General features: G+C 45.0%; 1 protein-coding gene across 1 annotated transcript in view; it reads right to left on the reverse strand.

Moving 5' to 3' along the window:
* The window catches only part of nphp4 (nephronophthisis 4), a 406773-nt gene that overhangs the window by 99720 nt on the left and 281686 nt on the right, over positions 1 to 25367 (reverse strand). The window contains exon 14 of the mRNA XM_080214939.1: positions 8938 to 9129. Within this exon, the coding sequence (XP_080071065.1) occupies positions 8938 to 9129 (192 nt within the window). The remainder of the gene's footprint in view (positions 1 to 8937; positions 9130 to 25367) is intronic.

The raw sequence follows: 25367 nt of genomic DNA on the forward strand, positions 1-25367 counted from the left end.
CACCTTTTCTGGCAAAGCTCCTTCCAAACTACATATCTCCTCATCTCTTGCCATTAAAGATTGACTGGATCCCTTATCTCATATGTATGTTTGTGCATATGTTTCCTTTTTAACCTGAAGCAAACTGCCCTTACCATCTCCAACGAGAACCTCCTTACCTTAACCGCCTGCTGATTTCTCTTTCCCCCAGTTTCTATTCTTCTCAGATTGAAATTGATGGTTGAAAACCAAACCTTGCTTGATGAACTAATACAAAATCATGTGCCATTTCTGCTGCTAATCTCACAATTTTAACTCTTTGTTCTTCCTCGTGTGTTCTCACTACTGCGGGAAGTGAATATTAAATTCCTACAAAATAATCATTTCACTAAGAGCGTCATCCCTCTGGTTTATTTTCAGTGTTCTTACCCACCTATCGAAGTTATTATGTTTAATTCTTTAAAAATTCTATAAATCTCTGACCTGGTTCTTTCCTAAACGTCAGTCTGTCGACTTCTGGCACTAGTTAATATGCACTTAAGGTGGCTTTTGTCACCTCATCATAATCCCTAGATACCTCCTCTGATAGTGATGCAAACACTTCACTAGCTCTACCTACTAACTTTGCTTGAACCAACAGTATCTATATGGTCTGTGGTTATTTTAACTGTTTAGCCACTTTCTCAAATGAAATGAAAAAGGCTTTTGCATCCGTCTCATCAAATCTCGGTAGCGCTTGAATAAATTTAAACATATTCCCAGTAGGCTTTTGACAAAGGGGCCTACATCTTTCCGACCACTTTCTTCATCACTTTTCTCAACTACCATCTTTGCCTCCACCATTTTAAGTTGGTGTTCTCTTCAGTTTCTGAAGTTCAAATGCTCGCACTCTTTCCTTTGCTTCTAATTCAAGCTGTCTCATTTCTTTAGTTTGCTGTTTCATTTGTAGTTGAATTCTAGAAACCCCACCTTAAACATAAAATATATCAAAATAGCACAGCACCATCACGCCTGCCAGCGATGCCCATATCCCAGACAAAATAGAAACATTTCTATATCTCTGAATGTATAATGGCAGTTTCTCCATTGAGAAAGGATCTGTAACGCAGGTCAACATTTACACGACAGTCAATGTAATAGTGAGCTTATCTTTGCAGAACCATGTTCAAACACTGCATTAAAAATGCATCTACATTACTATACAGCATCTACTGGTGATATTCAAAGATGTCAAAATAATTCACGCTTACCTTGCAAAATGTTCCTAACTCCTCAGCAGGTACTGAACTTAGAATCATAGAATCCCTACAGTGCGGAAGGAGGTCTTTCGAGCCATTGAGCCTGCACCAACAACAATCCCACCCAGGCCCTATCACCTCAGCCCCATGTGTTTACCCTGCCAATCACCCTGACCCTAAGGGGCAATTTAATATCAGGGCAGGGCCTGGGTGGGATTGTGGTCGGTGCAGACTCGATGGGCCAAATGGCCTCTTTCTGTACTGTAGGGTTTCTATGATTTCTATGAATCAACCTAACCCACACACCTTTTTCTGTGGGAGGAAACCCATACAGATACAGGGAGAACGTGCACACAGACAGTCACCCAAGGCCGGAACTGAACCCAGGTCCCTGACGCTGTGGGGCAGTGCTTTTTGGAGAGCAGGGCAGCTATCAAATCTGCACCAGCGCACAAAAATAGCACGGGAAAGGAAATCTGAATTTCCTACGGTTCTCACAATAGTGACTCTGACCTCAGAAGTGCTGCATGCACAATTTTCACCCAAGGCCTTGATGATCCACGGAGAGGCTGTACAAAAACGGCGTGGGTTCCAGAAGGCAGAAGGAAATTGTTTTTCCAGTAATAAATAAAACAAGTTTGGCATTTCACAACCAGAATCAAAACTCCCCGAAGGGACAGTTAGGGTCTTGGATTAATGCCTCGTGCTACCTCAGGACATCCAATACATCCCCAGTAAGCACTGAGTGTTAGCTAGACTGCATGCTTAATTCATTTGACTCTCTGACTCAGGGGCGAGACGCTCACGTTGGCAAAGTGAAATCTAAAAAATACTTACTCTTAAATTATGGCAATTTAATGTTTCATTGTGACCAAGTTAAAGAAAATTATTTGTTGCTAACTGCATTCACACTGCTCAATAAGGCACAAACGATTTCAATAATTGAAGAAACCAGTGTTTAAGATGATTTATGGTTCATTTAAGTGCCGGCTTCAAATGCTGATTACTGGACTGAATTATTGAATCAATTTGTCTACTAAGTACCACTGAGTAACAAGCAAACAGTTCTTTGTGGGAGAACACATTATTGTCAATTTAACAGGGAGGGCCATGTTAGTTATTGACACAACTGCATCTGATCAATTCATTGTAGGTTGGCGAGGGTTTTTACGTCTTAACTGTGGATTAATAATAAATGAAGAAAGTAATGCTACCTTCTCCATGAATACCCTGTGATTAGAGCTAATGTTCTGGTCTCTCTTTGCTGTTTTGTTCTGAGTTAGAGTTGGGGGAGTGGTTTCTCAATGGTGAAACAGGCTATGTGAACTTGGACTATGTGATCCCTTGAGAAGACAATAAGTTCTGATATCACATATTATATATTTATTTTATATATATATATATAAAAGTTTGTTGGGCACAAACGGTATTAATCCAACTAATTCTCACTTTGAATTTTTGAGCACTCTAAGTAGAGAACCCAGCGATGCCTCTAAAAATTGATCAAGTCTCCTGGTTATTTCACTCCATGGGCAGAATTTCCTTATGTTATAAAAACCACTGCACTTCAGAAATGCTGCATTTGTCACAAGCTTGGGTAGTGACCTTGCTGCCAACTAAAACCCAAGTGCCATTCGGCCCATCGATTCTGCACTGACCACACTCCCATGCAGGCCCTATCCCCACAACCCATTTACCCTAGCTAATCCCCTTGACACCAAGGGGCAATTTTAGCATGGCCAATCCACCTAACGCACATCTTTGGGCTGTGGGAGGAAACCAAAGCACCCGGAGGAAACCCACACAGACACAGGGAGAACGTGCAAATTGCACACAGACAGTGACCCAAGCCGGGAATCGAACCCGGGTTCCTGGCACTATGAGGCAGTAGTGCTAACCACTGTGCTACCATGCTGCCTCATCACATTACCATTGGCAATAATCCAGTGGTGGGCAGGCAACTTGCCACCTAAGATGCATGATTAAAAAACATGTAGGGTTGTTGTGGGATCCTTGAGGGAGGTGGCATGGGGGTGCCAGCAAATGATGGGGAAGATCTGATTGTTTTGATTTGATTTATTATTGTCACATGTATTAACATAGAGTGAAAAGTATTGTTTCTTGCACGCTATACAGACAAAGCATACCGTTCGTAGAGAAGGAAAGGAGAGATTGCAGAATGTAGTGTTACAGTCATAGCTAGAGTGTAGAGAAAGATCAACTTAATGCGAAGTTGTAGGTGTATAAGGAGTATTGTAAGGGGCTGAGGACACAACCTTGTGGGACTTTGGTGTTAAGGATGATTATGGAGCAGATACAGTTGCCTATCCTTACTGACAGTGGTCTGCGGGTTAGGAAGTCTGGGATCCAATCACATTGGGAGGAGTCAAGTCCCAGGCCATGGAGTTTGGGGATGAGTTGTGTAGGAATAATCGTGTTGAAGACTGAGCTGTAGTCAATAAATAGGAGTCTGACATAGGTGTCTTTGGTATTCAGGTATTCTAGGGTTGAGCATAGGGCCAGGGATGTGGTGTCTGCTGTGGACCTGTTGCGGCGGTAAGCGAACTGCAGTGGATCCAGGCAATCTGGAAGGCTGGAATTGATTTATGCTATGATTAATCTATCAAAGCACTTCATAATGATGGATGTCAGAACCACCAGCCAATAATCATTAAGGCACATGAGACCTGAGAGTCAACTCTCTGCCTTTTCTGCCGACCCCCTTCTCCGCAATCCCTATCCCATGATCCCGCCGTCCTCCTGCCATATCTCATCTTTGATCTGGGATCCAATAAAAATCCTGATCCTTGGTTGTGTGTCATACGAACAGTGGCCACTGCCTCCCTGATGGTGCTGTCATCCAATTGAGCTGCTAGTCCATTGGGTTGGACTTCCGATCACAGGGTCCTTGATGCCTGGGAAGGCCTGCTATTGTCCCGTTAAATGCATGAACACCATTTAATTTGGTGGGCCTTTCCTGAAGGCGGTGACATGCTGGACTCTCAGCAGCTCTCCAGCCAGCAGACGAGACACCATCACCTCACAACAGCGAACGAGGACAATACACTTCCAAACTCAGATGATGTGTGATTTAAATTGGAGCTCAGAGGTGATGGCATTCCCAATGGACCTTTTGCCTTTGTCCTTCTAAGCTGTAGATGTCACAGGTTTGGAAGGAACTGACAAAGGAGCCATGGTGAGATGTTGCAGTGCATCTTGTACACACTACTGCCACTGTACGTCAGTGATGCACAGAGTAAATGTTTAAGGCAATGAATGGGGTGCCATTCAAGTGGGGTGCTTTGTCCCGGATGGTGTTGAGCTTCCTTAACATTGTTGGAGCTGCACTCACCCAGGTAAACAGAGAGTGTTCCACGACGCACCTGGCTGGAGTTTGTAGATGGTTGCCATGGCTCACCTGATGAAGGAGCAACGCTCTGAAAGCTCGTGCAACCAAATAAACCTGTTGGACTTTAACCTGGTGTTGTGAGACTACTTACTTTGTAGATGGTTAATAGGCTTTGAGTCGGAGTTACTCGCTGAAGAATTTGCAGCCTCTGACTTGATTTTATAGTCACTGTACTTATGAGGCTAATCCAGTTGAGTTTCTGATTATTGGCAACCCCCAGAATTTTGATGGTTGGGATTCAGTGATGGTAATGCTGTTGAATATCGAGGACAGATGGGAAGATTCTCTCTTGCTGAAGACAGTCATTGCCTGGCGCTTGTGGAATACAAATGTTACTTGCCATTTGTCAGTCCAAGCCTGGATATTATTACCCAAGGCTTGATGAATACAGGTACAGACAGCTTCACCATCTGAGGAGTTGTGAATGGTACTTCCATAATTAGTGAACAGCCTCACTTCTAACCTCACAGAGGGTAGGCTATTGATGAAGAAGGTGAAGATGCTTGCATCTAGGACATTATCCTGAGGAGCTCCTGCAGTGATGCCCTGGGGCCAAGATGCTCATCCTCCAACAACCACAACCATTGCCTTTTGTGCTAGTGATTTTTCTATAAATATTGAATGGAGGAAATGTTGCTATAAATAGTAAACAAAAGAAATATTCATAAGCTGCTGCGAATAGTGACCACGACAATACCTCTCAGCAATCGTGGTGGTGAATCCAAATCGTGCTGCTCCACAGCCCTGGTTATTGCTACAGCTCTTTATTTAAAGTTAAAAATCATTCATGCTGTGCATCATCTTTTGACTCTCTCTCGCCTCCATCAGGTTTAAGGTCAGCTGCTTTGGCAAATGCAACAGTCAACCTAATTTGGCTGCTTATCAGCTGTGATAACACATCCCTGCAGTTGTATTAGCAAACCCTGCCAGAGGCTGCTTTAGGGCTTAAATTGATGTTCCACTTCTCAGTTTCAGGTCTCCTTCATGTGTCACAGATTTAGCCTTCGAGGGACACTCTGAATTGAGTCATCTGTGCCTGTAAGAATATTAAATTGAAATGTCTCGGGGTGGATAGCTACTGCTTAGCTTTTCTCTGCTGGCTCCATTTATTTTCGCCAAAGTGCTGTAACTGTAAGTTGCAAACGCGCCATTGTGGACAATAGAAGCATAAGAAATAGAAGCATGAATAGAACAATCGGCCCCTCAAACCTGCTCTGCCATACAACAGGATCATGGCTCATCTGAGGTCTCAATTTCACTTGCCTGCCTGTCCACCCAAAACCCTCATCTCCCTCGTCAATCAAACATTTGTCCAACTCAGCCTTCAATATGACCCATGGATATGACCCAATGCTCTAGGGTAGAGAATTCCAAACACTGGTGACCCTCTGAGAAGACATTCTTCCTCACCTCACTCTTAAATGGGAGATGCCTTATTTTTAAACTGTGCCCCTTATTTCTCGAAACCACCGCCCCGCCCAGGGGAGGAAACATCCTCAGAGCATCCATTCTCTGTTTTGAACAGCAGGCATCAACTTGACAGTAGTTAAGACGGAGATAAAAAGGTTCTTGATCAGTAAGGGGATCAAAGACTACAGGGAAAAGACGGGAGAATGAGGTTGAGAAACACATCAGCCACGATCGAATGGCAGGGTAGAATCAATGGGCCAATGGTCCAATTAGGACCATATAACCATAGAACATTACAGCACAGAAACAGGCCTTTTGGCCCTTCTTGTCTGTGCCAAACCATTTTTCTGTCTAGTCCCACTGACCTGCACCTGGATCATATTCCTCCACACCCCTCTCATCCATGTACCTGTCCAAGGTTCCCTTAAATGTTAAAAGTGAGCCCGCATTCACCACTTCATCTGGCAGCTCATTCCACTCTCCCACCACTCTGTCTGAAGAAGGCCCCCCTAATATTCCCTTTAAACTTTCCCCCCTTCACCCTTAACCCATGTCCTCTAGTTTTTTTCTCCCCTAGTCTCAGTGGAAAAAGCCTGCTTGCATTCCCTCTATCTATACCCATCATAATTTTATACACCTCTAGCAAATCTCCCCTCATTTTTCTATGCTCCAGGGAGTAAAGTCCTAACCTATTCAGCCTTTCTCTGCAACTCAGTTTCTCAAGTCCTGGCAACATCCTTGTAAACCTTCTCTGCACTCTTTCAACCTTTATAATATCCTTCCTGTAATTAGGTGACCAAAATTGCTCGCAATTCTGCTCCTGTGTCTTAAGGTCTAATCAAACCGGTAGACTGGTGTATGTCTGACTGATGCCTAGCAACCACTTATCATGGATGTCCAGCAGTGAGCTCAAGTTTGGCATTCACTGTCACAACGCCTGTGGCCACCATCTTTGTTCCCAGGCATGAACAATTTTACTAGGCCCAAGTGACAACTCTTTTAGTTTTTGTGGGCGATTACTAAAGCACACTTACCCATATTGTCAGTTGCAACTCGTATCACTAAAAAGTAACGTGTTTTCTTTTGGGGGAAAAAAAAATCTGGCCACTTGTGGAGAATTTTGGTGATGAAGTGTTTAAAGGGCAATTCAAGACTGAAACATTCGGTAACTCCTGATCCTCGCAGAAAAATTGCTGAGGGTTGTTTTATAGTTGTCGACAGCCAATGAAATGTTGGATCGTGAGAAATGATCACCGCAGCATTGCTACTGAGCAGTAAGGAATACAATAGCGCTACTGTTCAGCTGAAAATCAAAATAGTCAATGGCATTTTGCTTTTGAAAATGACCTGACACATACGATATTTGCTACCTGTCGAAGAACGAGGGCCCTCCTTTTCAATAGCGTACCGGCCACCCTATCCTGTAATACCTCTATTCAGTGGACTCAACACCCCATCATTATAGTGAGCTGTGCCCTTCCGGAGGTTGCAACTACTTTGGATGGGAACTAGACAGAGGAAATAACCTCCGCAGGGTGTCCCGCCTTTGAAGCTAAGAAGGACTTGCGTTTATGGAACGCTTTCCTCAGAACATTCCAAAGCATTTTACAGCCAACGATTTACTTTTAAAATATAGTCACTGATGTAATCCAGAGAACAGAGGGTGGTGAACCTGCGGAATTCTCTAACACAGAAAGCTGCAGAGGCCGAGTCACTGAATATACTTAAAGAGGAAAGAGATCGATTTCTAGACTCAGAAGGTATCAAGGGGAGAATGCGCAGCATGGCGCTGAGATAATGGATCAGCCACAATCATGTTGAACGGTGGAGCGGGATAAATGGGCTTAAATGACAGCTCACAGGTTCATTTCTGGCCTCAGGTCACTGTATGTATGGAGGCTGCACATTCTGCCTGTGCCTGTGTGGGTTTCCTCCGGGTGCTCCAGTTTCCTCGCATACTTCAAAGATATGCGGGTTAGGTGGATTGGCCATGATAAATTGCCCGGGTGTAAGGGGTGAATATATGGGGTTACGGGGATGGAACCTGGGTGGGATTGTTGTCGGTGCAGGGTTGATGGGTCAAATGGCCTCCTTCTGCATTGTAGCGTCTATGACCTACTTGTGCTCCTATTTTCTATGTTTCTAGAGACAGAGGTGGAGTTCGACCTCAGCCCCATCCTCCTTGGTCACCTCAGATGATGAGGCAGAACAACCATTTGACGAAAACCCTTCAATGCATTCACCTGGACCCCCCATCAGTGCACATACAGGCACCTCAATGGATCTAGTTCCAGACTAGGTTCAGTGTCACTATCTGGTGATCACTCACAGACATCTGTCCAAGCAGAGACAATGATAGCCATGAGGTCCATGGCGCTCAGAGGACCACTGGAACCCAGACTCCAGCACAGCCTGAATCTAAGGACAAGCCTCTGCAATCTGCCAGAAGAAAATGTTGGAGATGCAAAAACAGGCAGGAAAAAAATCAGGCAGAGATGCCAAGTGCTGTCACCAGACTGAGTGGAGCATTCAGTGCACATCAAAGTCTCCATGAGAAGAGTGATGGCAACCTTGCTGGTGGCTAGCATGACCTGCACAGCACCAGGAGAGTCTTTCTAATACTCTCCACATAGTATGGCCTCAACTACAGGACAGTCACTCCAATATTACCCAGACAGTGTGGCCCACACAGCACCAAGACAGTCTCTCCAATATTCCCCACACAGTATGGTCTGCATGGCTTCAAGACTGTCTCTTCAATATTACCCAGACAGTGTGGCCTCAGCGCAGGACAGTCTCTTTAATATGGCCCAGTGAACATGGCCTCTTCTGCAAATCAACACACGTCAGCTACTCAAGGTAATGGACAACTAAGAGCGCAGACATTCCAGTCCTCCTTACCTGCCGAAAGCCAGAAATTGCAGAATAATCTCATTGCATTGAAGATTATCTGATTTTTCCCTCTGCAGATTAAAGTTTGAAAGTTCATCAGGGTCAATCACTGTGGCCAGTTCATTGTTATCATCCAGGATCTCAGGGAAGCCAACACCATGCATCTGCGCTAAAGCTGCTCTTGAAACCACAGTGGTAGTCCTAGGGACCAAACACAACAATCGTTAAGAAGATAGCTGCTATTCAGGTAATGTTCGGAGCGATACTCTTTGCTCACCAGCACTCAGTTTAAATTCATCGAGGCCAGCTAAGCCAAGTTCTCCTTTTCAGCATTCGCAGTGCAATTAGTTCAAGGATGAACAAACTCGGAGCAGAAAATTCCAAAGAGTGACAGTCACCACCCAACTAAAATAAAGTTTATTTATTAGCGTCACAGGGAGGTTTACATGAACACTGCAATGGGGTTACTGTGAAAATCTCCCTTGAGCCTGTTCGGGTATGCAGGTGGGTACTAGGCGACACAGTGGTTAGCACTGCTGCCTCATAGTGCCAGGGACCTGGGTTCAATTCCCAGCTTGGGTCTGTCTGTGCATGGGTTTCTTCCCACAGTCCAAAGATGCGTAAGTTAGCTTGATTGGCCGTGGTAATTTGCCCCTTAGAGTCCTGGGATGTGTAGGTTAGAGGGATTAGTGGGGTAAATGTGGGGATAGGGCTTGGGGTGGGATTGTTGTTGGTGCAGACTCGATGGGCTGAATAGCTTCCCTCTGCACTGCAAGGTTTCTATGATGCACTGAGGGAGAATTTAGCATGGTCAATGCATCTAACCAGCACATCTTTCAAACTGTGGGAGGAAACCGCAGCACCTGGAGGGAACCCATTCAGACATGGGGAAAATATGCAAACTCTGCATAAATACTGACCCAAAGAACAAAATCAGCCCGGGAAACAGGCCCTTCGGCCCAACGAGCCCACGCCGCCATCTCAACACCACCAGCCCCCTCTCCACCCACGACCCCTGTCTAATGCTTTACGGCCATCCAGATTGAGGGAAACTGATTTAGGGACAATTTATTCAGTTTCCCTCAATCTGGATGGCCATGCCAGGAATTGAACCTGCATCCCTGGCACGCTGAGGGAGCAGTACCATTCTGCTCCTACTTTTTAGACCTTGCGCCGGAGCACTGCATTCCCAACAGGGAATGCCAAACTAAACCTGTTCTGGGAGTTCTGTTCCTCAAAGCAGAGGCTCACATCCCTATTTCTAGCACTTCCCACCATATTCTGGGAAGTCTTCATTCACTAACACAGTGGAAAGCTTTGGGACATTTAAACAGCTTTTCACTGTGTTCACGAATGAGTGAGAGTGAGGTAAGGGTGCCAGCTGGGTAGATTGACAGGGTGGGTGAGGTAATAAGATGATGAGATCAGGTAGTTGGTATAGGGGCAGGTGAAGTTGGAGGGTGGGGAGTCTTTTGGAAGTAAATTCTGAAGAAGGTCACACATTTGTTAGACCCTGTGGGAATTCTGAAATAGGGCTGGTTACTCCATACCCACTTCACTGCGTTAAAATTCGTCAGCGTCTGTCTCGCCTGCTAACTTCCAATGAGATCTTTAAGCTCAGCTGCTTTGCAGAAGCTAGTGTCGTAATAAAGCGACAAACAGAAATAGAAAGTTATAGAAGTTTATAGCATGGAAACAGGCCCTTCGGCTCAACTTGTTCATGCCGCTCTTTTTTTTAAACCCCTAAACTAATCCCAATTGCCCGCATTTGGACCCTATCCCTCTACACCCATCTTACCCACGTAACTACCAAAGCACTTTTTAAAAGACAAAATTGTAACCGCCTCTACTACCACCTCTGGCAGCTCGTTCCAGACACTCACCACCCTCTGTGTGAAAAACTTGCCCCTCTGGACACTTCTGTAACTCTCACCATAAACCTCTGCCCTCTAGTTTTAGACTCTCCTACCTTTGGGAAAAGATATTGACTATCTAGCTGATCCGTGCCCCTCGTTACTTTACAGACCTCGACCAGATCACCCCTCAGCCTTCTTCGCTCCAGAGAAAAAAGTACCAGACCTCTTATAACTCAAAGAAATTCTGGAAAATCTCAGAAGGTCTGACAGCACCTCTGGAGGCAGAACACCTCAGTGGAGTATCGATTCCGGCCAGGTGAGATTCGGACAGCACAACACGTCCCCAGTCCCAAAGTAAAAGTACAAAAGAAAGCACAGCGAAGGAGCACACAGCCCTTTGTTCACAGTAAAGGAAAAGCAAAATACTGCAGATACTGGAAACTAACCCTGAAACACGAAATGCTGGAAAATCTCATAACAGTCTGATAACATCATGGAAAGAGAATAGAGCCAACATTTCAAGTCTGGATGCAGGTTCAGAGCAGAGTCATGCAGACGGAGGGTCAGGGGAGAGTAGGAGGGTCCGGGAAAGCTAGACATTCAGGGGAGAGCCGGAGGGTCTGGGGGAGAACCACAGTTTCCAGGGTGAGAGTCAAAGGGTTGGCCGATTTTTATGTAATTGAGTAGAACCTCCCTGCTCTTCTCCACCCCTACAGCACTACTTCAAACTGCATTTTCCCACATAAGCTTATACCCAACACTGTCCCCACCTCCTTTCAGCTACTGCTCTGAATCCTGGCAGCTGCTAATGTCCAGTCACCTCACTAAAGATCAGTAAAGCTACTTGGGACTAGTTCTTAATGAGTATTAACACTGTATTAGTAAGTGAAGGCTGGCTCCAAAGCCCGCTGACCCTGCCTGCAGGAAAACGGCAGGGGGCAGAACTAGAAATCGCAGTCCCTAACACACTCCTCAGTGGCCACTGTTTCCACCATCGCATCTCCACTCCCGTCTCCTCGGGGCTAAGAAAATCCGGATCCAAGTCTCAGATGAGGTGTCCAATTTTAACTCTTTGGAAGTGAATGGATTTTGAGTTAGTTGAAATCCCGCCCCTGTAGGTCCCAGTAAATTGGTGGTGTTTTCAGGCCTTGTTTTCCCAATTGAATCCAAGTTTTCTAAAACCATGGATATCAACATGACCCAACTCCTGTCATGTGTTCAGTATAAAAGCTAACATTACCTGTCAACTGTGTTCTCAAGAAATAATTGATGAGGAAATTATACATTTTATATATCTCTTTAAAGTGCTTGTCGTTGGTTGACCATTCAGTAATGGTCACAGCGGTTAGCACTGCTGCCTCACAGCACCAGGGACCTGGGTTTGATTCCTGGCTTGGGTCACTGTCTGTGTGGAGTATGTATGTTCTCCCCGTGTCTGTGTGGGTTTCCTCCAACTGATGTGGAGATGCCAGCATTGGACTGGGGTAAATATTGTACGTCGTATCACAACACCAGGTTAAAGTCCAACAGATTTATTTAGTAGCAAAGAGAGCCCCAAAAGCTACTGGCGTTAGCTAACAAATAAACCTGTTGGGCTTTAACCTGATGTTGTGAGACTTCTTACTGTGTTCCTCCCACTGTCCATGGATTGGCCATGCTAAATTACCCCTTAGTGTCAGGGGGACTAGCTAAGGTAAATGCATAGGGTTATGGAGATAGAGCCTGCGTAGAATTGTAGTCAGTACAGATTCGATGGGCTAAATGGCCTCCTTGTGCACAATAGGACATAGGATTCTAAAGACTCGGTTTCGTGTTCATGGACAAGAGAATACTCTATATACAAATTTATTGTCCGCAAACATTGTAGAAATCTAATTCTCAATTTAATGTAACCTATATTGGGACAGGTTAGTCATTTTGTTTCACTGCATTATTGTGGTCTCAATTAATTGCTGAAAATCAAAATATATCAACAGGCTCTGAAATTAAATGGCACTGCTTTCATTTTCAGAGACAAAATGGCATCATAGCATCCAATATGGCAGGCTACGTATACACACTCATTACGCCTCTGTCCGCCATATTGGCAAAGGCAGGGAAAGTGGTGTACAGGGCCTGCACCTCACACAAGTTCTGGGAACTTTGCACATAAAACAGCAGGACAATTTGATCCTTCGTTTGTAAAACTGGACTGCCCTAGAAACAGGGCAACTACATCCAAGTAAACGTGATCCCTTAGACTGCAGTCTGCCAACAAAAGGATAAGTTTAAAAAACATACTTACCCGAATGTGGAGTCAGGAGGTTCAGAAACTCTCAATCCACATTAAAACTACACAGTCAGACGCTGAACCCTGTTTGCCCTTCTCTTGATTGTCCCCCTCGTTCAGTCACCCCTCCTTCCTTCCGCCCATCCATGTGTCAGTCCCTCCTGGTCCCCTACCCAGCTTCCTTCCTCCTGATTACTTTGCTCCCTCTCCCAGGTCCTAACAAAGGTCTCCGCTGGTATGAGGGAAAGATGAAGAAGAAACTGGAGAAGGTGAGGGTTTGGGGATTGGACTTTGGCTTAGTAAATATGTCAATGTATTTCCCAGAAACATCACTGGTTCTAACCCTTGTGCAAGCATTGATGACACCTCCTGGGTCACAAAAAAATTCTCAATGCACAGCTTGCAATCTTTGTGGTTCACAATGTGCAGAAATACAGAGAGGCCATTCAGCCTGAATTCAAATACAATAACACTCCTTCCATGCTGCAATTTTTTTCCTGCTGGAAATAAAACATTGTTCTCAGAGAGTGAGCATGTTTCAGGCTGCAGAATGGCATGGTTCACAACAACTCTTTTACAAAGAAATACGTGTTCTCTTTCAAAGGCTTTGACAAAGGGTCCCCGCGACTCAAAACATTGGCCCTATTTTCATCTTCATAGGTGCTGTCAGACCTGCAGAGATTTTCCAGCATTTTCTGTTTTTGTTTCAGATTCCAGTATCCGCAGTATTTTGCTTTTATTCTCTTTCCATACCCCCCACCCGCCCCCACACATGGCCATCAGTCCCTTGTTGGTCAGTTTTGCTGCCACTCTGAACATAAGAAACATAAGAACATAAGAAATAGGAGCAGGAGTAGGCCATCTGGCCCTTCGAGCCTGCCCCGCCATTCAATAAGATCATGGCTGATCTGTCGTGGCTCAGTTCCACATTCCCGCCCTCTCCCCATAACCCTTAATCCCCTCTCTTATCAAAAACCCATCAAACCGCGTCTTAAAAATATTTAGCGAGGTAGCCTCCACCACTTCAACGCTGCACTGATCTCTGTTCCTCTATTAACACATTCTTATCTTTTGCCACTATGAGCACTCTTCACTCAGTCCTTAATGGCACCATTAACATTCCCCTTGTCTTGAGTCCATTAAGAAGTCTCACAGGTTTTTTTGATCTCCCAAGCTTTTGGAGCACAGCTCCTTCAGCAGGTGAGTAGAGAGCTGGGTTCACAAGCACAGCATATATAGACAAAGGCACAATTGCAAGATAATGGTTGGAATGCGAGTCTTAACATGCTGTACAATGGCATGGAAAGCATCTCTTTGTTTTGTTAAATGATAAATATTCAAAGAACAAAGAAAAGTACAGCACAGGAACAGGCCCTTCAACCTTCCAAGCCTGTGTCGATCATAATGCCCTAACTAAACTAAAAAAACCTTCTGCCCTTACTCAGTCCACATCCCTCTATTCCCTCCTTATTCATGTACCCATCCCGATGCCTCGTAACTGTTGATAATGTGCCTGCTTCCACCATCTCCTCTGATAGCAATACCTAATTAGCTGTGATAACTATATTATGGAGCTCTTCCTGATGGTTTTCCAAGGGATGATATCTCCATGATCTTTGAAGCTCAGGAATCATTGTATGCCATAGTTCAGTAAAGAATCTCCATCATTCAAGCACTCAATCCATTGCTGGCCAGATATACATCCACCTCTTTTCAAAGAAGTTAAACGACACTGCATTAATTGCTGCTGATGGAAGTATGTGAAACATATCCACTACCATGTCAGAAAATCACTTTATCTAATCTCTAGTCTTGCTTTCACTGTCCAATTTGTATAGCCGCTAACACATGTACATTATTCATGTCCCTCAGGACTCTCGAAAGACCTGAATCACGACCCTAATCAATCTTTCCATTTGGTGCACTCAACATCCTGAGGTCTTTTAGCCGTTTAATATCGCTGCACTTAACTGAGATTTGGACAGACCGGAGTCTCAGAGCTGTCTGAGATTCAGGGAGGCCAGTGTCTAAGAGCTGAGCATCTCACTTAATGTTGCTGAGTCCTTATTCCGGTGCAGGCCAGAAAATAAACTTTTCTTCGAGGAATTTGAGATGATTAAAAGCGTTAAAAGATAGACCAAGAGAAACTGGTCCCTCAGGTGAGGGTGTCCAAAACATAGGGCTATAGCCTTAAAATGAGAATGAGCCCATTAGGGAATCACTTCTGCGTGTCAAGTGTAGTGGAAATCTGGAACCCTCTCCTCCCAACAGCTGATGGCATTGGGAATGAGTTGAAAATTTCATATTTGGGATTGGGAGGTTTTTAATGGGCAGGATTAGGTGGAACTAAGGTGGGTAGATGAAAGTAAGAAACAGATTGTCTATGCTCTAACTGAATGGCAGAAGAGGTTTGAGGGGATGAATGGCCATTTCTAAAAGACGATGAGGCTTCAGCCCAGAAGGCAGAGTTAGCATCGCTGGCAGCCTGGCCATGAGCTGCAACCCCCTGAAATCAAAACTAAAATAGTCAGGAAGTTGGCCTTCTTCTCGAATGCTTTGGAAAGCCATTAAAGTCCTTTTCGAGATGAGGAGACACACATTTTCAGGGGCATGGGTCAAACAGGAATTAGAATCTGAGTGGGCCACAGTTAGAAATTGAGATTGAATCTGTCAGAAAATGCTAAAGCCCCCACCTTTGTTTTCTGTATGCCGGAGTGTTCCAGTGAATTGGGAGGATGCCTATTATGTTGCCGCACAGATTACATAATACAATTCTCATCCATCTGCACTCTAGTATAAGTGGGATGCAAGGATCATCTGTGCATCACCAGGTTGCTAGAGGTATTGAAGGACTTAAAATTTATAAGAATTATTCACAGAATGATTGTTGACAGTGAGCTGTTTAGAAATCAGTGAGTGTATTTAAAATTTTAGAAAAGTCCCCAACTGGTTCTCAAAGACTCTAGCCTAATTTTGTTTTGTTCATTCGTGGGCATGGGCATGGTTGGCTCACCAGCATTTATTGCCCATCCCTGTTTGCCCGAGGGCAGTTGGGACTCAACCACATTGCTGTGGCTCTGGACTAGGCCAGACCGGGTAAGGATGGAGATTGCCTTCCCTAAAGGACGTGAGTGAACCAGATGGGTTTTTCCAACAAACAATGGTTTCATGGTCATGAGTAGACTCTTAATTCCAGATATTTCTTATCTGGATATTTCAAATTCTACCATCTGCTGTGGCAAGATCTGAACCCGGGTCCCCAGAACATTAGCTGAGTTTCTGGATTAGTAGTCTAGCGATATTACCACTAGGCCATTGCCTCCCTCACCTTGGGAAAAGGGCAGTGGTGACTCTATGGGTTCGACAGAAGTATCATTTTTTCATCCAAAACTATCTCCAGTGGATAACTGGCCCGAAAGATAACTCAAAAAAAAAAAGCTAGGTGTGGTCTAACCTCATGAATGCCTGACACAAAGCCCACTTTTAATCAAATGCTCTTGAGATACACCCAAGTATGTGGATTAGTCTTGTAAGTCATGCCATCCTGACTGGAAACACTGGGCAAATGAAACAAAATTACTTGAGGGGCTAACGTTTATGTAGCAATTTATCACTCAGATAAAAAAACTCTTCATATAGCAGTTACTTGGAATTGTACTAACTTCATATCATCACAATCAAATCCCTCTATAATGGGCACTTCTTCATCAAGCACCACATTTCATGCTTCTTGCTCCACTCCAATTTAAATTACGCACATTAAAATTCATCTGCCATTAATTAAGCCATCCACAGAACTAGTTTAAAGACCTTTGATTCCCGTCAATCACTTCAACTCATCACCAGGTCACATAACATAGTACCAGCAGTCAATATTAGAATTAGCTTCCTACTTATCATTTATAAATAGCACAAATGGCAAGGGATTCAGAAAAGACCAATCATCCATTTCTATCCCTGACAGAGTTTCTTCCATTTACCATATAATCCCCACAGTGCATAAGGAGACCATTTGGCCCATTAAGCCTGTACTAACAACAATCTCATACAGACCCTGTCCCCGTAACCCAGTTAATCTCCCTGACACTAAGGAGCAATTTAGCATAGCCAATCAACCTAGCCGGCACATCTTTGGGCACCAAGAGACATCGTAGCATGGCCTACCCACCCTATCTGCACATCCTCGAACTGTGGGAGGAAACTGGAGCACCTGGAGGAAACCCATACAGGCATGGGGAGAATGTGCAAACAGGCAGTCACCCAAGGCCAGAATTGAAGCCGGGTCTGTGAGGCAGCAGTGCTAACCACTGTGCCATCTTTTGCTTACTCCAGCCAAACGAGCTAACTTGCCATTCGCTTTCTCATCCTTAATCTTCTCGAAAAGACTTAAATGTGGAACTTTAACTGTTTTCCCAAAACACACTTTATTCACTAGATAATCTCAGAAAGAGGTTCAGTTGCTACTTCATAATGTTATCAAGAAAATGGCTCTGTTGCATCCAAATCAGCACTTACTCTTCCCTAGGACTGTTTTGATGAGGTTTCATTTCCTCTGAGTGACGTGAAGATAGTGATTTTTTTAAAACCATCCATTAGAAACTATTCACAAAGCGCTCATGTTAAGCACATTGCTCTGTAGATTTGCTGTACTTGGCAAGTTAGTGCACTGTGGGATCGCACGATCCATATTTTCTCAGCAGTTCAACCTGAGCCAGCAAAGAACAGTTACAGTGTTAATCACCTCCTGTGTCTACTTGTGGACTGATTAATCTGCAAAGTACCAGGACCAAACATCTGACACTGCTGCCACGCTCACATCTTCTCTATCTCCATTCTCAGTGTCTTCCTGAAAGTTAACCCACGGAAAGCAACTGTCCCAATGGGGTATCTGGACAGGCACTCAGGTGCTGCTAGCGGGGTTATTTGCAGATGTCTTTAACCTCTCTTTATACCAATCTGAGGTCCCTACCAGCTTCAAGAAGACAACCATTACCCCTGCACCAAAGAAAAGCTAGGCTGCATGCCTTAATGACTGTCATCCAGCGGTTCTGACATTCATCATCATAAAGTGCTTTGAAAGGTTAGTCATGGCATGCATCAACTCTGGTCTCCCACATTACCTGGATCGTCTCTAGTTTGTCAATGGATGCAACAAGTCCACAGCAGATGCCATTTCCCTGGCCCTGCACTCAACCCTGGATCACCTGGATAACAATGCCACCTATCTCAGGCTCCTATTTACTGACTACAGCTGCGCCTTCAATTATTTTTATACCAACAAAACTCACCTCCAAGCTCCGTGACCTAGGGCTCAGCTCCTTCCTCTGCATCCTAGACTTCCTAATCCACAGACCACAATCAGTAAGGATAGGCAATGACATCTCCTCCATTATTATTTTCAACACCAGTGCCCAGCGAGGCTGTGACCTCAGCACCTCACTATACTCGATATACACTTATGACTGCATGGCTAAATTCTGCTCCAACTCAATTTTCAAGTTTGCTGATGGCACCACTGTAGTGGGTCGGATCTGAAACAACGAAGCAGCAACTGAACCTGTTTATGAGATTATCTAGTGAATAAAACATGTTTTGGGAAAACATTTAATTAAAGTTTCACATTTTTAAGTCTTTGAGAAGATTAAGGATGACCCATCGTAGTGGGTCGAATGTCAAACAATGACGAGACAGAGTACAGGAATGAGATAGAGAATCTGGTAAACTGGTGCGGCAACAATAATCCCTCTCTCAATGTCAGTAAAATGAAGGAAGTAGTCACCAGCTTCAGGGAGAGTAGTGGGGAACATGTCCCTGCCTACATTAAAGGTGATGAAGTGCAGATGGTCAAGAGCTTCAAGTTTTTAGGAGTCCAGATCACCAGCAATCTGTCTGGGTCCCCCCACACTGACACCACCAACACCTCTACTTTCTCAAAAGGCTAAGGAAATTCAGCATGTCCACTATGACTCTCACCAATTTATTCAAGCCTGTGAGCTGAGGTCAAATGAATGATCCAATGCCAGCTTGCCAGGTGACTAAGAGGGGAATTCAGTGATGCATAATTAATGAGGCTCCAAATGCAAAATCCAGCAGGGATCCTACCATTCTGATTGGCAAGACAGGTCCCACCGAGTCGCTCACTACCGTACTTTCTCTCAAAATAGGAGAATTCCACTGATTTGCGGAGTGAATCACAGAATCCCTACAGTGCAGGAGGCCATTCAGCCCATCGAGCCTACAATAATCCCACCCAGGCTCTATCCCTTTAACCTACGAAATCCCCCTGACACTAAGGGGCATCCACCTAACTGTGGGGGGAAGCTGGAGCACCCGAATGAAACCCACGCAGACATGGGGAGAACATGCAAATTCCACACAATCACCCGGGGCCGGATTTGAACTTAGATCCCTGGTGCTGTGAGGCTAACCAGAGCACCACCCTGCCGCTCTTTAAGTCCTAAGGCATTGCAGTATACAATGCAATGGTGGGATTTGAACCCATGCCCCCAGAGCATTCGCCTGGACCTCTGGATTGGTAGTCCACTGACATTAGCACTGTGCCACCATCTTCCCCAACAAATTCAATTTTTTTTTGGAACTTACTCTCACACTGAGATAATGAGTGCTGTTAACGTTCCTATCCAGTTTCAAACCCTGGACCTCCTGTGTGTAAAGCAAACGTGTAACCACTTTAGGAACAATGGAGTGGGATAGCAGCTTCTCACAACAACTAATCTCTGGGACGAAACTCCCACAGTGACCCAAAAATCAATGAAAAGCTGATTCAAGAGAGAAACCTTCAAGATTTGAACAATCACAACTCTTTGAAAAGACAACAAACTGACATTATCTCTGTGGTCTTCTTCTGCATTGTACACTGGAGAAATGTGGAAGCGGTGGAAAACGGAGCACTTTCAGCTCCGATGAATAACTTTTCAGTTGAATCACTCACTGCTGCTGTGATGACAAGAGAAGCATTCAACACCTGAAACATGACTGAATCAGGTAGAAGAAACCAAAGAATGTCCTGAAGGCAGAGCAATATGCAAGAAAAGTAAGACTTCCCTACTACTCTTAGGATAGGGATCTCACCTTCTCAAACTAATGGTGTCATTTCCAAGCTAGCTGCAGCGTGAGGCCACTCTGCTGAGGACAATGGGATCTCGGGGTTAGCTTGAGAAAGGAGAATTCCACCGTTTCCAATTACCACTGCCCCTCAGCTCCAGAATCCTCCCCCTACCTCACACTCCTTTTTAATGTTCCTAAAAACCCAACTTTCTGATCAGATTTTTGACATTTCTTGCTTCTACTGGCAAAAAAACGGCAAAAATGTTTGTATTGATATTGCTCTTGTTAAGCACCCCGCAGTGTTTTGCTGTGTTGAATGCTTGTTATAAGTGTAAGTTGTCGTTATGTTGGATGGAAGATCGGAAAGTGGTCAGAGGCATATTGGAATAATCAAGTCTAGGGATAGCAGGGACTTGGCTGAGGGATACAGCAGCACATGAGCTGAGGCAGGTTCAGAGTCAGACAATATTCCAGAGATTGGGAGTCTTTTTTTTATTCATTCATGGCTGGCCAGGATTTGTTGCGCATCCATAGTTGCCCTTGATAAAGTAGTGGTGAGCTGTGTTCTTGAATCGCTGCAGTTCCACATGCTGTGGGTTGGCCCACAATGCCTTTAGAGAGGCAATTCCAGGATTTTGACCCAGCAACTGTAAATGAATGGCAACATATTTCCAAGTCAGGATGGTGAGTGGCTTGGAGGGAAACTTGCAGTGGTGATGTTCCCATGTATCAGCTGTCCTTGTCCTTCTAATGGAGCACAGTAAGAAAGCTCACAACACCAGGTTAAAGTCCAACAGGTTTATTTGGAATCACAAGCTTTCAGACCACTAATCCTTCATCAGGTGAATGAATGATGAAGCGGCGGCACTCTATCAACTCATGATTTCAAATAAACCTGTTGGACTTTAACCTGGTGTTACGAGATTTCTTACTGTGCTCTCCAAATCCAATGCCTGCATCTCCACATCTTCTAGATGGAAGTGGTTGTGGGTTCAAAAGGTGCTGTCTAAGAATCTTTGGTGAATTTCTGCAGTGCATCTTGTAGATAGTACACAGTCTTGTTGATGGGCTGGATTTGTGATCACAATCTCATCCCAGGATCAAACACAATACTGAGGTTACAAATGATCTGACTCAGCTTCAAGTGGAAACAGTAGTCAGGGAATGGAGATGGCAGTGTGGACCAAAAGGTAATGACTTTGGTCCTCCTAATATTTAGTTGGAGGAGATTTCTGCTCCCGCAATACTAGATGTTGGACAAGCTGTCTGAGGAATCAGAGAATGGAGGTGAGGGGGTGAGTCCAAGATGGCTAGACAGATCAGTCTGTATGTGGAACCTGTTGTTATGATTCTGTGTATTATCATTGCGGGGCCATATATCGGAGAGTAGAGAGCAGTTGGAGGCAATGCTAGATCTTTGGGGCATGCCGGAGATATCAGAGCAGGATTGACAAGAGCAACCACTACAGGTAATTAATAATAAATAATAAGTTATTACAGGTAATTATCCTGCCGTGATTCAATAGGTATGAACGGGATCAGGCATAAGAACATAAGAACATAAGAAATAGGAGCAGGAGTAGGCCATCTAGCCCTTCGAGCCTGCCCCGCCATTCAATAAGATCATGGCTGATCTGTCGTGGCTCAGTTCCACTTTCCCGCCCTCTCCCCATAACCCTTAATCCCTTCTCTTATCAAAAACCCATCAACCCGCGTCTTAAAAATATTTAGCGAGGCAGCCTCCACCACTTCAACGGGCAGAGAATTCCAGAGATTCACCACCCTTTGAGTGAAGAAGTTCCTCCTCAACTCTGTTCTAAACCGCCTCCCCTTTATCTTGAGGCTGTGCCCCCTAGTCCTACTGTCTTTTTTGAGCGGGAAGAGTCTCTCCACCTCTATCCTATCCATCCCATTCATCATCTTATACGTCTCAATGAGATCTCCCCTCATTCTTCTAAACTCTAACGAGTACAAGCCTAGTTTATTCAGCCTCTCCTCATAGCTCAATCCCCTCAACTCCGGTATCAGCCTAGTAAACCTCCTCTGCACTCCCTCCAGGGCCAAAATATCCTTGCGCAGGTGCGGCGCCCAAAACTGCACACAGTACTCCAGCTGCGGCCTCACCAATGCCCTATACAGCTGCAGCAAGACCTCCCTACTTTTATATTCAATCCCCCTCGCTATGAAGGATGGATAGTAGTTTCCATAATAAAAATTAAAAGATGATAGAAATACTTAACAGGTCAGGCAGCAGAGAAGAACAAAGTTAACTTTTCAGGTTGAGATGACCTTTCATCAAAACTGAAGTAAGATAGAATCATAAGAGTTCTTAAACCAGTGGCAGGAGAGAGGAAGAGTGAAAGGGAAGGAAGGAGAGATTCAATGACAAAAGATCTCAAGCAACAGCCAGAGAAAGTGGTAATGAGCGTGGTAAAGTTGTGCCCAAATGAGGTGTAAATGTCTGTACAGCAAACATTTAAATGCAACATGAAGGGATAGAGAAAGAAACGAGACAAGCCCCATCCAGCAAAACAAAAGAAAATTTTAAAAACATGTAGAACAATTTGAAGGCAGAGGTTATGATCGAAAGTTGTTAAACTTGATGCCGAATCCAGAAGGCTGTAGAGTGCCAAGTCAAAAGATTTTCCTCATATTTGCATGGAGCTTCACTGGGACACAGCAACAGCGATATGGAGATGCCGGCGTTGGACTGGTTCTTGGAAAGCTGCCGGGATAGTTTCCTCGAACAGTGTGTGTTGGAGCCGACGAGGGAGCGAGCTATCTTGGATCCGGTATTACGTAATGAGGCGGGTAGAATTAGGGACCTTGTGGTGAAGGATCCTCTTGGGAAGAGTGATCATTGTATGGTGGAGTTTCTGATGCAGATGGAGGAGGAGAAAGTGGGTTCCCGGACATGTGTCCTTTGTTTGAACAGAGGGGAGTATGGTAGGATGAGAGAGGAATTGGCGAATGTTGATTGGGGGAGTGCGTTGGAAGGTAGGTCTACTGAGGAACAGTGGAGGATCTTTAAGGAGATCTTTCTTGGTGCTCAGCAGAAATTTATTCTGATGGTTAAAAAGGATCGTAGGAGGAGAGATAATCAGCTGTGGATAACAAAGGAGGTGAAGGAAAGTGTTAAATTAAAAGCGGATGCGTTTAGAGTAGCTAAGAGTAGTGGGCGAGAAGAGGATTGGGAGAGGTTTAAATGTCAACAAAGAAGTTGATAAAGAAGGGTAGGATAAACTATGAAGCTGGGCTAGCGCTTAATATAAAAAAGGATAGCAAGAATTTTTATAAATACATAAAAAGGGAGAGGCTGGCTAGGGTGAACGTTGGTCCCTTAGAGGATGAGAAGGGGGACTTAGTGGTAGGGGATGGGGAAATGGCTGAGGCCCTGAATGACTTGTTTGTTTCGGTCTTCACGGAGGAGGACGTGAATAATTTGCCGGGTGTTAGCGATGGAAAGATGGTAGGAGTGGAGGGCCTGAATGACATTATTGTTACTAGAGAGGCGGTGCTCGACAGACTGGAGGGGCTTATTGTGGACAAGTCCCCAGGACCGGATGGAATGCATCCAAGGGTCTGAAGGAAATGGCGGAGGCGATAGTGGATCCCTTGGTGATTATTTTCCAAATCTCATTGGTTTCTGGGGAAGTGCCGGAAGATTGGAAAACGGCTAATGTTACGCCGTTGTTTAAGAAGGGTGCCAGGCAAAAGGCAGGGAATTATAGGCCGGTTAGTTTAACGTCTGTTGTAGGTAAAATGTTAGAATCCGTGATCAAGGAGAAAATAGCGAGGCATCTTCAGGAGAATTGCTTGATAGAGCAGACGCAGCACGGTTTCGTTAAGGGGAAGTCGTGTCTGACGAATTTATTGGAGTTCTATGAGGATGTGTCTAGGGCGGTGGATAGAGGAGAGCCGGTGGATGTGGTGTTTCTTGATTTTCAGAAGGCGTTTGACAAGGTGCCTCACAAGAGGTTATTACAGAAGGTCAGGGGGCATGGAGTTGGGGGTAGGGTGTTCGCGTGGATAGAGGATTGGCTGTCAAATAGGAGGCAGAGAGTGGGGGTTAATGGGTGCTATTCGGATTGGAGGTTCGTGACTAGTGGAGTGCCCCAGGGGTTGGTGCTGGGGCCTCAGCTATTCACCATTTATATAGATGATCTGGAGGAGGGAACCAAGTGTATGGTGTCGAAATTTGCTGATGACACCAAGATTGGTGGAACGGCAAATTGTGCGGAGGGTGTGGAGAGTCTGCAGAAGGATCTAGATAGGCTGGGCGAATGGGCCAGGAATTGGCAAATGGAATTTAATGTTGGCAAATGTGAGGTGGTCCACTTTGGTAGGAATAATGGTAGGAAGGACTATTACTTACTTGGCGAAAAACTGCAGCGTGCAACGGTACAGAGGGACCTCAGGGTCCTTGTGCATGAGTCGCAAAAACCCAGCCTGCAGGTGCAGCAGGTGGTCAGGAAGGCAAATGGGATGCTAGCCTTCATAGCGAGGGGGGTTGAATATAAAAGTAGGGAGGTCTTGCTGCAGCTGTATAGGGCACTGGTGAGGCCGCAGCTGGAGTACTGTGTGCAGTTTTGGTCGCCGCATTTATGCAAGGATATTTTGGCCTTGGAGGGAGTGCAGAGGAGGTTCACTAGGCTGATTCCGGAGTTGAAGGGGTTGAGCTATGAGGAGAGGCTGAATAAACTAGGCTTGTACTCGTTAGAGTTTAGAAGAACGAGGGGAGATCTCATTGAGACGTATAAGATGATGAATGGGTTGGATAGGATAGAGGTGGAGAGACTCTTCCCGCTCAGAAAGGATAGTAGGACTAGGGGGCACAGCCTCAAGATAAAGGGGGGGGGGCGGTTTAGAACGGAGTTGAGGAGGAACTTCTTCACTCAAAGGGTGGTGAATCTCTGGAATTCTCTGCCGTTGAAGTGGTGGAGGCTGCCTCGCTCAATATTTTTAAGACACGGGTTGATCGGTTTTTGATAGGCAAGGGGATTAAGGGTTGTGGGGAGAGGGCGGGAATGTGGAACTGAGCCACGACAGATCAGCCACGATCTCATTGAATGGCGGGGCAGGCTCGAGGGGCTAGATGGCCTACTCCTGCTCCTATTTCTTATGTTCTTATGATGACTGGGGTAAACACAGTAAGAAGTCTCACAACACCAGGTTCAAGTCCAGCAGGTTTATTTGGTAGAACAAGCTTTCAGAATGTCACTCCTTCTTCAGGTGAAGGAGCGACG

This window comes from Carcharhinus amblyrhynchos, chromosome 30, assembly GCF_965287045.1.
Source record: "Carcharhinus amblyrhynchos chromosome 30, sCarAmb.v2.hapA, whole genome shotgun sequence".
In the NCBI taxonomy this organism is placed as follows: Eukaryota; Metazoa; Chordata; class Chondrichthyes; order Carcharhiniformes; family Carcharhinidae; genus Carcharhinus; species Carcharhinus amblyrhynchos.